The sequence below is a fragment of the Mytilus galloprovincialis genome, chromosome 14 (assembly GCF_965363235.1).
Source record: "Mytilus galloprovincialis chromosome 14, xbMytGall1.hap1.1, whole genome shotgun sequence".
In the NCBI taxonomy this organism is placed as follows: domain Eukaryota; kingdom Metazoa; phylum Mollusca; class Bivalvia; order Mytilida; family Mytilidae; genus Mytilus; species Mytilus galloprovincialis.
Genome location: NC_134851.1, coordinates 55,179,658 through 55,198,098, shown reverse-complemented (window position 1 = coordinate 55,198,098; position 18,441 = coordinate 55,179,658). Strand labels below are relative to the sequence as shown.

Here is an 18,441-nt window from a genome sequence, read left to right as displayed (position 1 = left end):
TTTTATTCCAAAATAACTTTATATTTATCAAATGTTCATGAATAGAGGAAAAACGTCATTTTTTGCTGCATGTTTATCAAAATTTTAAAAATTGCGCTATTTACAGTTTTATAAAATTTGGGTCACATAATCTCCTTGCAAAATGAAACAAATTGCTATTTTAAAAAATAGGGGTCCATGCACTCGTTTTCAAATTAAATCAGTGTGAATGATAAAAATCAGTCGAAAAATGCACCTTTTCCCGATATGTCAGAGTTTGATGTCGCGAAAATAACATTTTAAGTTAGCAACGTCATTACCTTCCCTTTAACTGTATTGTATGCCCTTAATGACACTATTTATTCAGGCATTACAAGTATTATTCTGTTCTAAATTAGAAAAGGTGACATAAAAAAAATCATTTTCACCATCTGCTCATTTTTAATTACTAATACAATGGGAGATAACTCAATGCATTTTACTGGCAATCTTAGCTAATACAATGGGAGATAACTCAATGCCTTCTAATGGGAATCTTAGCCAACACAATGGGAGATAACTCAATATATTTTAATGTGAATCTTAGCTAACACAATGGGAGATAACTCAATGCATTTGACTGTCAATCTTAGCTAATACAATGAGAGATAGTGCAATGCAGTTTACTGGCAATCTTAGCTAATATAATGGGAGATAACTCAATGCATTTTACTGGCAATCTTAGCTTATACAATGGGAGATAACTCAATGCATTTTACTGGCAATCTTAGCAAAACAATAGGACATAACTCAATGCATTTTACTGGCAATCTTATCTAATACAATGGGAGATAACTCTATATATTTTACTGGCAATCTTAGCTCATATAAATTGACAGCAAACAAAAGCCTTAACATTTACATATAGCTAAAAAAACATTATGTTTACTGATAAGTCTGGTCTATAGCTATAAATAGATATCTCACTGACAGAAAGAAGTACTTTAAATGTCCAAGTTAAATTTTCTCAAGAAAATATCTTTATTACAGACACTATATTCTGAGTAACTTGTATATAAAAAAAAAAATCTGACGACAGCATGATTTAATGGTCTGAAAAACAAAAAGATGCAACATGCTGAATCTTTTTTTATTTCATGCAAATATAGCAGTATATGAATCAATACCGTAGATGTAAAATGCTCTTTTTAGATATATCTTAAATGTCAAGACTATATTTGTTTTAGCATAAAACACTATTATTCCAGAAATTTCCACTGACTCATCGCTCATATAATTTATCCTGTTGAAGAAAAGGTATACTATTAAAAAGTAAAATCACAAAAATACCAAACACTTAGGCAAATTAAAAACAGAAAGTCCCTAATTTAATGGCAAATTCAAAAGCTCAAACACATCAAATGAATGGATAACAACTGTCATATTCTTGACTTGGTACAGGATTCTCAACTTTAAGTCATTAAAATTATTTACATGAACCTTTGAACTTTGAGTTTAAAAGCCATATACTAGACATTTGGATATTTCCAAAGGAGAACATGGTCCTATTATCTACAATTTATTGCAACAGTCTTCTTAGTCAAAAACCCTGTATGTAATTGTAAAAATATGTATGGTCCTTAACTATACAGACTTTAAGTTAATGGTTTAATTAACAATGGTCTAAAAGTTGAACATTTGCTAAAGCCTTCAAGTTATTGCATTAATTAACATGGTCAAAAAGCTTGTAAACATTTAATAAAGCCTTAGTAAATTGTCCTAGAGCCTTCAAGTTATTGCTTTAATTAATATTGTCCGAAACATTGTAAACACTTAATAAAGACCACTAGATAGGTCCTACAGCCTTTAACTTATTGCTTTAATTAACACGGTCCTAGAGCCTGTAAATAATTGATTGAGCTATTATAGTAAAAGAGCCTACAGTATCATAATTTAGCATTTGCTACAGGCTAATTTTTAATATGGCCCTAGAGCTTGTTTAAATAAGTACTGAGACTAGTATTTGCTGAATCTTATATTAGTCATGGGGCTTGCAAGTAATGGAAAGAGCTTGTATAATATCAGATAAAATTGAGAATGGAAATGGGGAATGTGCCAAAGAGACAACAACCCGACCATAGAGCAGACAACAGCAGAAGGTCAGCAACAGGTCTTCAATGCAACGAGAAATTCTCGCACCCGGAGGCTTCCTTCAGCTGGCCCCTAAACAAATATATACTGGTTCAGTGATAATGAACACCATACTAAACTCCAAATAGTACACAAGAAACTAAAAGTTATAATGATACAAGACTAACAAAGGCCAGAGGCTCCTGACCTATATAGTAATTGAACAAGAATGTTTCCATTAGTACACAAATGCCCTATGTTCAGTGGACCATGAAAATAAGGTAATTATAAACTCTAATTTGGCATTAAAATTAGAAAGATCATATCATAGGGAACATGTGTACTAAGTATCAAGTTGATTGGAATTCAACTTCATCAAAAACTACCTTGACAAAAAACTTCAACCTGTCAAGCAGGGCAGACGGATGGATGGATGAACCAATAAACAAACAAACGGAAAAACAAATGAATGGACAGACAACTGAACTGACAGACGGACAAACAAAGGACACACAGACTAGAAAACATAATGCCCCCCCCCCCCCTACTATCATAGGTAGGGCATAAAAAGCTTATGGCCCTGGATATTGCTTATATTGTCCTAGAGCCTTTTATAAGTATTTTAAATAGCTCATATAACTATGGAGCAATTTGAAATATGGGGTAAATGGTTAAACCCGAAACTCATGGTTTAGCAAGGTAAAAATTATATTTCAGTTCAGACAAAGCTACGAAATGTTATTTTTCATGACTCATTACCACATCAATTTTCAAGTTATAACAAAGTGTTTCATAAAGAAATTCATTATACTGTAGATTCATTATTATCCATTAGATACCAATTTTCGTGGGTTTCGTTGGTACAGGTAAATAAAGGCAACAGTAGTATACCGCTGTTCAAAACTCATAAATCCATGGACAAAAAACAAAATCAGGGTAACAAACTGAAACCAAGGGAAACGCATTAAATATAAGAGGAGAACAACGACATAACACTAAAATGTAACACACATAGATAAAATCCCACGAGAATAACAAATATAACATATATATAAACCACGAATTAAAATGTTCAATAAATGTCAAATTTTATATAGGCCTGTATGCAGACTTTGGCAAAACCACGAAATCAAATATCCATGAATTTGTGAGTTATCCTTAATCAACAACAAGAGCTGTCAAAATGACAGTAAACTGGATTCTTTAACATTTATTTGTGTTCTGGCATTTATCAATATTACAAGGACCAAAACTCCTAATAGGAAATTTTAAAAGGTTTGGTTGAACGGTTCATGAGTAAATGCACGGACACAACATTTTTTAAACTTTCAAGAACCGTAACTCCTGAACGGTAAAAGTCAAAATCGTCATTATTGAACTTGACCTCCATTTTGTTGTCAGTAACAACATATTAAAATTTTAAAAGGTTTGGTTGACTGGTTCATGAGTAAATGCACGGACACGACATTTTTTAAACTTTCAAGAACCGTTACTCCTGAACGGTAAAAGTAAAAATCGTTATTATTGAACTTGACCTCCCTTATGTTGTCAGTAACAACATATTAAAATTTTAAAAGGTTTGGTTGAACGGTTCATGAGTAAATGCACGGACACAACATTTTTTAAACTTTCAAGAACCATAACTCCTGAACGGTAAAAGTCAAAATCGTCATTATTGAACTTGACCTCCATTTTGTTGTCAGTAACAACATATTAAATTTTTAAAGGTTTGGTTGAACGCTTCATGAGTAAATGCACGGACAACATTTGGTTGCCGCCCGCCCGCCCGCCCGCCGTACATCCCCAAATCAATAACCGACATTTTTGACACAAAAATCCGGTTAAAAATTGGTACCCACAAAAATAAATGAATTCATAGTATATGTTTTCTGAAACTTGAAATTCGAAAGTCTGTCGGGTGCAACTAATAACCGAATCGGAAGTCCAACCGTAAATCTTATAGGTCCCAGACCTCAGACCACTGCTAATTTGAACTCCTGATAGTTCTATACCTCAGTGTTTCTAATAGTTTGTATGGCCAATGAATCCCTGGAAAAGTCACCATATAAAGCTGACATTTGAAATCACTCATTTCTGAATTATTCAATGAAAATGCTCCAAGTTATATTCTGTTCAAACACTGTGATACTAAATGTTTTATGATAAATGGGTACTTAATACATCTTTGAAATGATATTGAATAAGAGTTATTAGCATTTAGACCCTTGATATTTGGGCTGTTTACTCAATTATAAAGTTATTCTATAAAAGTGCAAAATTTCATAATATTTTCAGAAATTTGACATAATGATATTTATGGAAATCAGCCTGCCATTAAAAATTAACATGTATGCATGACAACAAAATCTATTTTCTGCAAATCTCACACCATGATATTTCTAAATCAACTAACAAGTTATTTTAATGTCAAGTTTCATTTTATCAAAAGTTTGATAATTAATCTTAAAATGACAAATATCTTGTTAATGTTGAGATTTATGTCCGAGTGTCTCGTTAATTCTTATTATATGAACTATACTTCAAAAACATGCAGTGATAAATCATGGCTCTAAAACGTAAACAGACATTACACTTTTACAATGCGAGGTAATCAACCTTAATATCTCGATAATCAACCATAATATCTCCGTGGAATAAATCCAAACTGAGGCATTTCATTGAAATACAGATATAACCTGTTATCCATGTTCACAATTTACAGTGCTTGATCAAAATCATGCATTTCCTGGCTAGAGTGAATGTTAGTCTGTTTCCACAAATCTATAGTCACACAACTTTTGAGAGGTTTAGCTGGTTATCAAACCAGCTTTCATCCACCATTTGGAAAGAAAGAAAGGGTTGTATCAGTTGTTTTCTATTATAGTTATATGTTTGAGCTTTTAATTTTGCCATTTTATAAAGATTTTTCCTTTATGAATTTCCCTTGATGTTTTTCTTTTTTCAATTCTAGTTTCTTGTATTACACCAGTGTCCCTTTTTTCCAAATCTATCTTGGCAGTGATCTTAAAAGTTTCAATCTAAGAACCTTACCACATCAGGCTTATAGTCTACACATGTGACCTTAAACCTTTATTAGTGACCTCAAAATCAAAAGGGATCTTCCTTTGAATTTATTTTATGCAACCAGATTTCGAAGTAAGGTTGCAATCTCATATAAAGTATTGAGTTTGAATCCCAAAACCACTCTCCTGTACAAATTATGGACTTTTTTTAAGTAGCTTTGACCTTGACCTTGACCTAGACCTAGTGACCTCAAACATCAAAAGGGAAATTCTTCTATTTTCTGTGACCATATTATCAAGTAAGGTTGTAATATGATACTATGTATTTAGATTGAATCCCAAAATCTCTTTCCTGTACAAAATATGGCATATCTGGAGTAGCTTTGACCTTGACCTTAGACCAAGTGACTCCAAACATCGAAAGGGATCTTCTTTTATTTCATGTCTGCCCATATTAAGTACATCTTTGAATTTAATATTTAATGGATATTTTTCTTGAACAGATGCTCTCATGAACAGAAATTGTCAGAACTCCTAGGAGTACAACTTACAAAAGTTAAATATATTCTAAAATGGTAAATAATAGGGCCGTTAACCATACAGCCAACGACCTCAATCCATATACTTCCAATATGTCATATTTTAATTAAATCTACTGCCAATCGGGAATTAAAAGTTCTTAGATGTTGTGTTTCCAATGTTTATACTTTGACCGAAGTTACGATCAACTCGTTTGACCCTGTGGAATTTTGATTATATCTCTTCTGATCTCAATAAACTAATGCAATTCTCTATTCCAGTCTAAAATGTCAGAGTTGATATGTGTCAATTAGTTGTTTTGTAGGACAGGAATCAATTGAATAGTCACTACAGTAACAATACTGCATATTCCCTAATTTGATCTTTAGCAATTTTTCTCTCTCCTTTGTTGTATATTTGATAGACTGACTACTAGATCACTAATATAAAAGTTAAAAATAGATTCCACAGTTCTGATCATTTATAAACTGTGACAGTACTAAATGTATCTTCTCACAAGAGAACAGGGTCAGGCAATGGATACCCTATTTAGGCAATAATAATCAAAGTCCAATATTAACCAAACATGTATTGTATTCAAATATTGAATTGTTAAATAAGACAGCAACCCAACAACACAACAATTCAATATCTTGTGGTCAACATATCCTCCTAAATAATGAGAAAATATCTTTTAAATACCGGAAAGTCAAGCTTTAAATTGCTTGGTGTTTGAGATATTTTGTGCGAGACTTAAAGATATGCCATCAACAAATTTCTAAATGCAAAAAGATGAGAAATATCAAAAGACATTCAATACCAAGATTTCTTAGGTGCACAACAGGTTCATGACCATGTGGCAATGATAAAAATGACCATGTGGCAATGATAAACATGACTATGAGGCAATGATAAACATGATAAACATGACCATATGGCAATGATAAACATGACTATGAGGCAAGGATAAACATTACCATGTGACAAAGATAAAAATGACCATGTGGCAATGATAAACATGACTATGAGGCAATGATAAACATGACCATGTGGCAAGGATAAACATTAACATGTGGCAATAATAAACATGACCATGTGGCAAGGATAAACATGACCATGTGGCAAGGATAAACATGACCATGTGGCAAGGATAAACATGACCATATGGCAATGACAAACATGACCATATGGCAAGGATAAACATGACTATGAGGCAATGATAAACATGACCATGTGGCAAGGATAAACATGACCATGTGGCAAGGATAAACATGACCATGTGGCAAGGATAAACATGACCATATGGCAATGACAAACATGACCATGTGGCAAGGATAAACATGACTATGAGGCAATGACAAACATGACCATGTGGCAAGGATAAACATGACTATGAGGCAATGATAAACATGACCATGTGGCAAGGATAAACATGACTATGAGGCAATGATAAACATGACTATGTGGCAAGGATAAACATGACCATGTGGCAATGATAAACATGACTATGTGACAAGGATAAACATGAACATGTGGCAATAATAAACATGAAAATGTGGCAAGGATAAACATGACCATGGCAAGGATAAACATGACCATGTGGCAAGGATAAACATGAACATGTGGTAGTGATAAACATGACCATGTGGCAATGATAAACATGACTATGTGACAAGGATAAACATGAACATGTGGCAATAATAAACATGAAAATGTGGCAAGGATAAACATGACCATGTGGTAATGATAAACATGACCAGGTGGCAATGATAAACATGACCATGTGGCACGGATAAACATGACCATGTGGCAAGGATAAACATGACCATGTGGCAAGGATAAAAATGACCAGGTGGTATGGATAAACATGACCATGTGGCAATGATAAACATGACCATGTGGCATGAATAAACATGAACATGTAGCAAGGATAAACATGAACATGGCAAGGATAAACATGACAATGTGGCAAGGACAAACATAAACATCTGGCAAGGATAAACATAAACATCTGGCAAGGATAAACATAAACATCTGGCAAGGATAAACATGGATATGAGATGGAAATAAACTTAAACATATTGCATAGAAAAATATGAATTTGTTGCAAGGATTGTTTTTGAGATTTCAATCCCAAACCCTCTGTCTCCATTTGTAATCTGTAACAGTGGTATAAAGAATGTTAAATCAAAAATTTAGCATAAAAAATTATGTTTTTTACTTCAACAATAAATTTACTTATTTACAAAAAGGCTATATCGCGGCGGTGTATGAATATGAAAAAAATGCCAGGGAGCTGTACTATTACTATAAAGGCCACCTATTTCAAATGCAATTAATAGAACTACAATATTTCCAAATTACTTCTTTTGTAATTATACAAGCAGACGACAACAACAGTTGTAATACCGATTTCCTCTTTTAATTTCCCTCCAAAATTGACAATTGTAAATAGTTTTGTTCATGTCTTTCCCTCCAAAATTGACAATTGTTAATAGTTTTGTTCATGTCGTCTTTGAAGACAAATTCCTTTATCTGCCGAATACATCATTTTCTGTACGACTAATCACTTCCCTTATTGATCAGGGGAAAATAACTTGTAAATTGTTTTATGAATATTCATGAAGTAATTATAACCACTAATTACTAAATGATATAACGGTAACAATGCTATGATTGAAAAAGAATTTACGAACTCTTGGGTATTAGGGCTGACATCAGAATGAAGATAAAAAATAACCAGATCAATTAGTATTTGTATTGGGAAATATAGCCGGTGTTGTGGTCAGACGCAAGTGTTGTGGTCAATCAAATTGAAATTCTAATCTAATCAAACAAGAATATTTCTATATATAATATATAATGATCAATTAACAAACCAACCAACAAATCATTGAGAAAAAATTACCATAAATTCACAGTTTTTTGCATTTTTGAGTTTTTGTGTTTTTGCAATTGTTTAAAAAAAAAAAAGGACAAATAGAAGATCAATGCATTTGAATGAAAATTTTGGAGAATTGAAAATTATTCATTTGTCAGATATTTAATGGAGATATTTGTCAACAAAGTCGTGCATAATTTTATGGATTCAATACTCCATTAAATTTTTGAAATTTACTATACATCTCATGTTTAAAATTGTTTTCATTTCAATTGATAAATTTGCAAAATTAAAAAAAAATATTTTAAAAATTATGCCATAAAAAAGCAGGTTATAATGCTTCAACAAAATAGTTTTATTGTGCTTCCTTTCACTACAGAGTCTTAAATTGTAAATTTCACTACAGACTCTTAAATTGTAAAGACAATCAAAATACTTGATAAATTTGCAAAATTAAAAAAAAACTAAAAAATAATATCCCCCCCAAAAAAAGCAAGATACTTTAACAAAATAGTTTTATTACCCTTCCAGATAAAAAGTTTCATTTCCCAGTCTACAGCATCTATTAAGACAATCAAAATACTTAAACTGATCTCCGACTCAAAATCTGCCATATGAAAAAAGATTGCTTTCCATTTCCAATTGCATTTTATAGCCCTTGAAACCATAATTTAACTTAATCAAGTAAAGTAATGACTAAACAGCAAATCAAACAGACCCTTCAATTAAGTCAAATCTAATATGGTGAACTCTTTTGGAAAAATTGCTTAACTAAACAAAATATTGATAAAGTAGTACAATGTGTTATTTAGTAGAATGATTCGATGGGAAATCAATCTAAGAAATAGCAAAATATTCCAATTCCGCAGATGCAATTATGTAATAGCGCAGAAAACCTTATAATTATTTCAAAAATACGAATTATGCAACCAGATTTGCCATGATGTAAGATGCGACAACTTATAATTATTTGATAAATACTGAGACTATCCTAGAATAAAAATGGATAATTGTTCATACCTTACAAATAATCAACAAAATTAGATTTAACCATCATCATCTTAAACTTGATAGTTGAATCAGTACATACAGTGGCGGATGCAGGAATTTTCGAAAGGGGGGGTGCTAGCCCAGGGCAAAGGGGGGGTGCAGGGGGGGTGCAAACATATGTCCCGATTCAAATGCATTGATCGGCCAAAATAAAGGGGGGGTGCGGACCCCCGGAACCCCCCCTCTGGATCCGCCACTGACATATCTTACTTCAAAAATTGAGTTCAGTTTTATAAACAATAGGGCACATGCTGAAATGTTTGGCTATAATACTAATCATTGAATTCAAGTTTAAAATCTGTAATACGAATACTAAAAGTATCACATAAACTTCTAATCATCAAAGTTCTATCAAAATAAGGTTATGTTCATCAGATTAACAATGTAAGACACTGACATGTACACCTTTACAATCATATCCTACACCAAATATTATCACTAATAGTTCCTTAAAGAAGCACAAAATCTTAACATTATTGACCATTAAAACAAGAAAATGAGGTCAAAGTCATATGATCTAACCCTGGCAGACAGACATGTACACATTACAATCATTCATACACTTCAAATAGCTAGAGCTGACAAGTATCTGATAAACTTACAAAATTACAATAACTTATCATTAAGCAATAAACCATGAAAATAAGGTCAAGGTCATATGAACCAGACCGTAAACTACTGTTGACTGAAATCAACAACTACTCTTGAAGTCAATTATTATTTTAACAGACATTATTTGAGGGTGGTTATTGGGGTACCTTAACATCAAATAATAATAAAAATTCTTGCCAAATGTTAATGGTAATTATTGGTGCATCAGGTGATAAAATGTGCACTTTCTTGTGGTCGAAAAAATCCAATTATTTTTAACGAATCACTTTAAATTTAATCAAGCGGTAACGATAATTATTTAAGACCTCTGACAAATCACCATAAGGATATTTTGACGAATCACAGTAAAATTTTAATCAATTTGACACTTAAATTGCAGCCGAAAATGACAGTTTGACACCTGACCGTAAAGGGCATTACTACATTCTTATTTCTATATTAAATCCAGTGTAACACATTGAGTACTTTTATTATGTAACTTATGCTTTCTACACCTGTCTAAAGGACAATTGGTCAGTCTAGACATTCTCACAGTACTACTCATTATATAAACAAGAAAACAGGAAGTCCATTTCATAGAAAGTTATCCGACACCAATCAACACAGCATCTATTATATACAGAAATAGAAACGCAGACACCATTTTTCAGTACAGCAAATATCATATAGAGCATAAGAAACACAAAAACATATTTTTTCCAATATAATTTGCATATAATTTGCATAACATACTGCTGTTATAGACATTGTGACGTAGTATTGAAGATGATTCCAGCACTGCACTAAATAGAAAATACGAATAACCTTACCAAACCGTTTCCTTCTTTTAAAAGTAACCTATTAAATACACTCAATGAACTGAACATTTTCATCCGAAGATATATTTTTTCAGAAAAGACAAAATAATGAAACTATTTCCCTTAGCCTACTTGTTCATCTGGTCATCAATCAGTCTACTATGTCCATACATTTCCATAGAAGTCAGAATCTGCAATATCTGTTAGTGAAAAGTGCTTTCTTAGTACTTGATCAAAACGATTTTGGTGTACTTTAAATTCAAATTTCATGCAATGTTTTACTAATGTGAAAAATGTGACACGATATCAAGTTTCCAATAATATTATAAAGCTGCACCATGAGTCACGTCACGTTTTCAAAAAATAAAGTTCAATATAAACTGAATGTAAATATCAGGAATTTATGAAAAACTGAGTAAAGGGAGGTTATCTTAATCAGTCCCCAAAATTTAATTAATACTGCCCAAAGAACTTTAAAGATATTGTCAGAACTCCCCTTTTTTATGAATAAAATTCCATAACTCTGAAATGTAAAATCTAAAATATGTAATAACAAGAATGTATCCCCAGAAGAAAGATAAGAAGTTAGCGATATCCTTTAAATCTACTTTCCGCTATATAGATGATGTTCTTTCACTATATAATTCAAAATTTGGTGACTATGTGGAACGCATCTATCCCATCAAACTAGAGATAAAGGATACTACAGATACAGTTTAGTCGGCCTCATATCTTGACTTACATCTAGAAATTGACAATGAGGGTCGGTTGAAAACAAAACAAAAGAGATGATTTCAGCTTTCCAATTGTGAACTTTCCATTTCTAAGTAGTAACATTCCAACAGCACCTGCATATGGGGTATATGGGTCATTTTCAAAAAATGTCGAATTTTGAAATTGAAAAATTTATTAAAAGTTATTTATTCAAACAACCCTCTACATAAGCAAATCAAAACAAACAGTACTTTAAGAACAACATATTAAAAGATGCAATCTTAATGATGTCATACAAGAATATCTTGAAACATTTTTTGATCGGTGGTACAATATTTTGTCTATCCTGTTACCATTTTCAAAAGAAATTTTGGGTTATTAAGAAAAGGTTTAGATAAAATGTTAAGCTTGTTTTACGTTACCAATTAGATGGTTTTCAAGAGAATAAACTTCTATATATATTCATTCTGTAAAATAATAGATTATTTGCCAATGTTCTAGGTTGTACTGAAAAATGGCTCTAAAAATTGGTTTTCAAAGGTTGTAAAAATTACCACCAGTAATGCAAGTCTAAGATAGCAATTTATATTGTTCGGCCTTTTTTCACCCTTTCAAATAAACCCAACATCAAGTAAATCCCTCATAAGTTAATTTACTTTTGTCTTTATTTCGTTGGTAACAGGAACGTACGTTTCTGATATATCACTATATAAAAGTCTATCCTGTTACCTTTTTGTCTATCCTGTTACCGATATCAGTATTGCACCTGCAAATGCTTAATTGGGAAGATTAAGACGTTATAACCTTAAGATGAGTTCAAACAATGAAATATTTCATTCGTTTTCCACCTACATGCTAAGATAAAAAAATTAACGACGTTTTTGTCTATAATTGTCTATCCTGTTACTGTAACCATAGCAACCATAGTAACAGGATAGACATAACAGGATAGACAAATTTCTTCGTTTTTGATTGCTGTTGTGAAATAACTACTCCCTTTGGTGAAGTGATTATGGTTTTCTATTGTGAATTTGGTTTCCAACACGTTATTGCACTTTTTACAACCATACTGTTAGTATAATTAATCAAAATGGTTGGTAACAGCACAGACATGAAAAAAAGTACGCTCTATTTTTTTCACTAAATGTCTCGAAATTTCTTTTCTCTACACTGTCGTTCAAGAAACGATGCGTTTTAAATGTAAAGATTACTTTGCATTTTTGAAATCAACACTGACTGATTCAATATTCATAGGGAGAATAATTTAACGACTGATTTAAGTAGCGGTAACAGGATAGACATGAACCTCCTGTATGCTGATTGAATTTAGTTTGTAGATAATCTGTTACATACAATGATAAAGAAGCTACGATTTTTAGTTAGAATTATAATTAACGTTCTTAAAAAGTCCCGTTTGCAGATATCAAGGCGATCAGAAAATCGGAAAAAAATCATTTGAAATGTGTTTTTCTGACAATGTACGCACACAAATACCCCCAAAATCGGACTTAAATGCAGTTTAATCTTATCAAAATAGATGTAAGGTGTGTTTATTATTAATGTTCTGAATCACAAATCCGACAAGCTTTCATTTAAACCATTACAACTGAAATTTCCATTAGAAATACAAATTTTAGCATGGGTGTACTGAAAATTCGACATTTTTTGAAAATGACCCATATATCTCCCTGAATTGATACCATATTCCTGTGATTGCATTTCCTATCATGATTTTCTTGATAGAAGGTTGTTGCTCGCAAGGAAGCTATTAAACCAATAGTTTTAAATGGTGAAGTTGAAATCATCCCTTCGTAAATTTTACAGACCCCATCACGAGTTGCTTAACCGTTATGCAATAACCGTTTCACAACTGATATCGGATATGCTCCTTACGTCGTAATTACAATCCCCTTTCATTTCATGAATGTGACCTACCGAATTAGACTATTTACCAGATTTGTTATCACATAAGCAACACAATGGGTGCCACATGTGGAGCAGGATCTGTTTACCCTTCTGGAGCACCTGAGATCACCCCTAGTTTTTAGTGGGGTTCGTGTTGTTTAATTATTCTTTAGTTTTCTATGTTGTGTCATGTGTACTATTTGTCTGTTTGTCTTTTTCAGTTTTAGCCATGGCGTTGTCCGTTTATTTTTGATTTATGAGTTTGACTGTCCATTTGGTATCTTTCGTCCCTCTTTTAGAAAAATTAGACTGAGCCAAATTATCTCCATGGAAATGAGATATACCAATGCTTATACAACTGCATACCAAATATGATTGACCTATCACTTGTGGTTCACCATTAACTATACCTTATCACAAACTAATACATTGTTGATGTGTCGCCGTCGCCGCAGACACCGGAAACATCATACCTATGTCTTGCTTTTTGAATCCCTCAAGGCGAGACAAAAATGGAAACTCCCCCTTCTTTTAATGAATATGAAACCCCATAATTTGGAAACTCCAAAATTATTGCAGAATTTCAACTGAAGTACAGTGCTATGTTTCAAGTTTCCTTTGACAAGAATCTACTAATCAGATGATCTTTTAACAGAAAAATATCCTTAATCTTTACCACAATATTAAGTTTATGCCCATTTAACCAAATAATTTCTCATAATTAACCTTTGATAATTGTATCATCCCCCAGAAATTTTCAATAGACTGCATAAATTTTCTATCTCTGTTTTTCAACTTATGAATTAATAAACCAATATTATCCTTCCCACAATAAAGACTCATAATGACTATTTATCAAGCCTATCTGATTTTTCGTCATTTCATAAATTTTTCTCCGGTCTACGATCATTGTCACAAAGCACCACTTGACTATATATCAAGCCTATCTGATTTTTCGCCATTTCATAAATTTTTCTCCGGCCTATGATCATTGTCACATAGCACCACCTGTTTACCGAGACAATATACTCTACGACCCGAGATTGCTTCCCGCGATAGATCAAACATCATCAATAGAATATGATGCATTCTTAATGTCGACTCTATTATTAGCAGATCATGATTTATATTCGTAGGACAAGTTAGAGTGAAGTCAGTTTAGTTATTTTAAAATCTCATTCGTCACAAGTTATTTCAACAGTATTAAGGATGTTTTTTTCTACAGGCCTAATAAATCTATTATTTTTTGTCAATAACTCAAAAGTTGCAGCAGTTTTGGTTGATTTTTGTCAAAACAACTATTAAGAATTATATAAGGCTAAAAATAGACAAATATTCCATCTTTATGATTTTTAAGTAAGTCCCAATTTTATCTTGATAACAATTTTTTGAATAGTCCAAATTATCAAAAATTCTTATTTCATAATGACTACAAATATATAATTAGATGTGTTATGATTACAAGTGTGACAACTATATATATATATCTTCCCGAGACCTGATGACGTAGATGCATACATGTACAGCTATAGGTTGTCATCTGAGGTTGTCATACAGCCTACAGATAGTCATTATGGATATATCTAAATTTGTTCTGCTTTTAGAACTTTTCATGGCTATTTTCAGTTTCTTCCTGCATGAAAACCATTTCTTTTTTTTTTGTTAGTTAAATTTGGATCAGGTTAAATATCATGACATTTTATAACCTTGAAATTCAAAGCTGGCGCCATTCTCATTTCAATCAATGTTCAAAATTTGAATATTGCCATAAAAACAATGTTGCCAGCCGTGGTTTAATGGCTGCTAAGTGGTTTTTATTACTTGTATAAAAACGACCTCTACTGGTAATAAAGAACAGCAACATATTTTACGAAAATTAGTAAATTTTATAAATAGTCAGCTACACAAGAACATATAAAAAAGAAGATGTGGTATGATTGCCAATGAGACAACTATCCACAAAAGACCAAAATGACACAAACATTAACAACTATAGGTCACCGTATGGCCTTCAACAATGAGCAAAGCCCATACCTCATAGTGAGCATTCCATGCAAACATCTATGATAAACAGTATCTCATTCCATTACATATCATTAATCTTCTTTTATGTTGTTTAGCAACAAAGAAAAGTAAAGATAAAAACTAGACAAGGTGAATGTCCCCCCCCCCCTTTTTTTTCTGCTCTGCCATATGCATGAGTATAATTCCACATATTTTTTAATTGAAAAACAGTTATGTTGGCATACAACTTGAAATTGATATGCTGTCTGTAAGACAAAATTATATACTTCCCGTCTGACCATAGGAAATCATACATTAAACACTATGTATGATGAGGTTACTGTAGGAGGAGATAACCATCTCTTTATGCAGCTAATGTACCAAAAAAATATCCTGTAAATTTCAGAATATTTGAGAACAAGTAGCCATGCATTTTGAACATCCTACAAAATATATAAGCTTTATCTTACCTCCTATACATTTCTAGGAATATGATAGGTTAAAAGTGTCCTCGTGGAAACCGTGTATATTTAATATTAGGTAAGTTGGGAGGCGGGGCTTATTTCATGTATGGTTAGTAGTGGAGTTGCGTCCCTTTATATTCCATATAAGGTAATAAGGAGGCGGGGCTTATTTCATACACGGTTAGTAGTTAGTAGTGGTGTTACGTCCCTTTAAAAAAACAAAACAGTACTGAGAAAAAATCTTAAAGGTTTCAAGTACTTTCAACAGATGAAGAAAGTGATGATAAAGTGAAATAAATTCATAAAACACATTCAAATCTAACAAGTTGTCATTGTTGGCATCTCTTCTTGTAGGATCAAAGGAAGTAGTTTCTTAATCATGTTAATGCTAACTGTATTGAAGACTTTCTCATTTTGATAGGTCACTAGTCTAAATTTTACACGTTAAGATAGTCGGTAAGATAAATTCGTTACATAGTGTGCTAGTGATGTAATACGGTATATATGGGGTCAGTAAATTCCATATGGGGATTCTAGCTTCGCTCTCACCTAATATTAAATTTACTGACCCCATATATACCGTATTAGGTCACTAGCACACTATGTAACTAATATTATCGGTCGTCCAACTGTCTATATCAATCTGCTCAGCTTTTAATAAAACTCCATATCACGGCTTTGTGACGTCAAATACGTTGACCTGGCCTTAATAACTTTGACCTGGACATATCAGCGACGTCATAATGTTTGAACCGACGTTGATAAGTTTGACCCGAACTTATCAAGTCAACTTCCGGTTGCTGGTGAAACTAAGACAATACTTCCAAAAGACGCAAATACAGCCCGATAAATCGATTATCAGGTTATCGGCATATTAATATTGTAAAATATCAGCTGCTCGACATAATATGAAGGCTTTTTGATCTCGTTCGCTGCGCTTACTCGAAAAAAAGCTTCATATTATGTCTCGCAGCTGATATTTTACGATATCAACATGCAGACAACCTGATAATCGGTACGTATCTCTAAATATATAAGCTGTATCTCTAAAACTGTAGTCGGAGATAGCCAAACAAACTTTTCAAGTATGCAGCTAAATTGTACCAAAAAATAATGACTAAATACAACTACCTGTCAATTCCGAATATGACCTGTGGCATGATGATGATGCACGCCATCTTTGTGTGTATGAACATCTTACAAAATATTAAATTTGTATCTCTAAAACTGTAGGAGGAGATATCCCAATCTGGATGGACAAATGGGAATAAAGGACAGATAGGGATACATTAAAATGCCCCCCCCCCCCCCCAACATTTGGTTGTTGGGGCATACAAAAACACACATTGATGTAGAGTATTTGGAATCATTATATAAGCACAAGATTCTTATCCTTGTCCTTTGGATATAATTTTGATAATTTGAGGACCATTATGAGTTTTTGTATTTTCTAAACACTTTCTGTGGCACCTAGCTGTTTATGTCACTTGGGCTGAAAAGTAAAGTACTGCATCTTAGTCCTCCAAAACTTTTTTAGGTGAACTTTATTTGTAGAATGAAAACATCTGCCTGATCAATTGTACAAGATAATTAAGGCAATAATTAAATACATTGAATAAAAAAAGTTCAGCAACTTTTAAAATAGAAGATTCCAAAATTACAGAAATAAAGTCTTATAATAAATTGTTTTGTCAAATATAAGTGCATCTCGTAGTTTTTTGTTTTTTTCTTCTTCGTTACAATACCTTATTTATTGTTATGCTTATATATATAGAAGTCATTTATTTTTATGAATATAAAATTTTAAAAGAATTGCTGCTCAACTTTTTGCACTCAGTTATACACACTTCCAATTATTCAGGCCAATCAGGGTAATAGTATAGGTTAATATTACCTGGTCAATAATTCAAGTATATTATATAAAGGGAAATAATTACCTATTGTGTACCTTGCCCCATCAAACGAGATCACACACTTTTTAGAATTTGCACGCTTAATTCCCTTATCATCATCAAGAAAAACTTTATCATTATCTTCACCAATTTGAATTACGGGCAAATCACACGGATCCTCTGGCGGTTCCATCACCATAAATTTTCACCTTAAATATCCCAGGAGAGTGAAATTTTCATCCATAATCATTGAGAACTTAATTCACTTATAAAAAAAACAACATATCTAAATATTCACCAATTTTCCTAATAACCACCGACTACAAATTAATGCCGTCAATGAAATTGTTTTCTTGCATTTTATTCAATTCCAGGCGTTAAATCATTTCACCCTCCATCAGCGGAGACTTGATAAAAGTTTGCTGTAAAACATTCCGTAATGTTATCTGTCACTCAAACGAAATTGAAATGACAAACTCGGTACCCATTGTT

At 32.4% G+C, this 18,441-nt stretch overlaps 1 protein-coding gene across 3 annotated transcripts in view; it reads right to left on the bottom strand.

Moving 5' to 3' along the window:
- The window catches only part of LOC143059813 (dual specificity calcium/calmodulin-dependent 3',5'-cyclic nucleotide phosphodiesterase 1A-like), a 290,727-nt gene that overhangs the window by 233,086 nt on the left and 39,200 nt on the right, over positions 1–18,441 (bottom strand). The window contains exon 1 of one of the 3 annotated variants that reach the window (XM_076233379.1): positions 17,995–18,157. The exons of the other annotated variants lie outside the window; for them this stretch is intronic. Coding sequence (XP_076089494.1) covers positions 17,995–18,148 — 154 coding nt within the window. The 5' untranslated portion in view covers positions 18,149–18,157. Of the gene's footprint in view, positions 1–17,994; positions 18,158–18,441 lie in introns of those variants that run through there. 3 annotated transcript variants of the gene reach the window in all.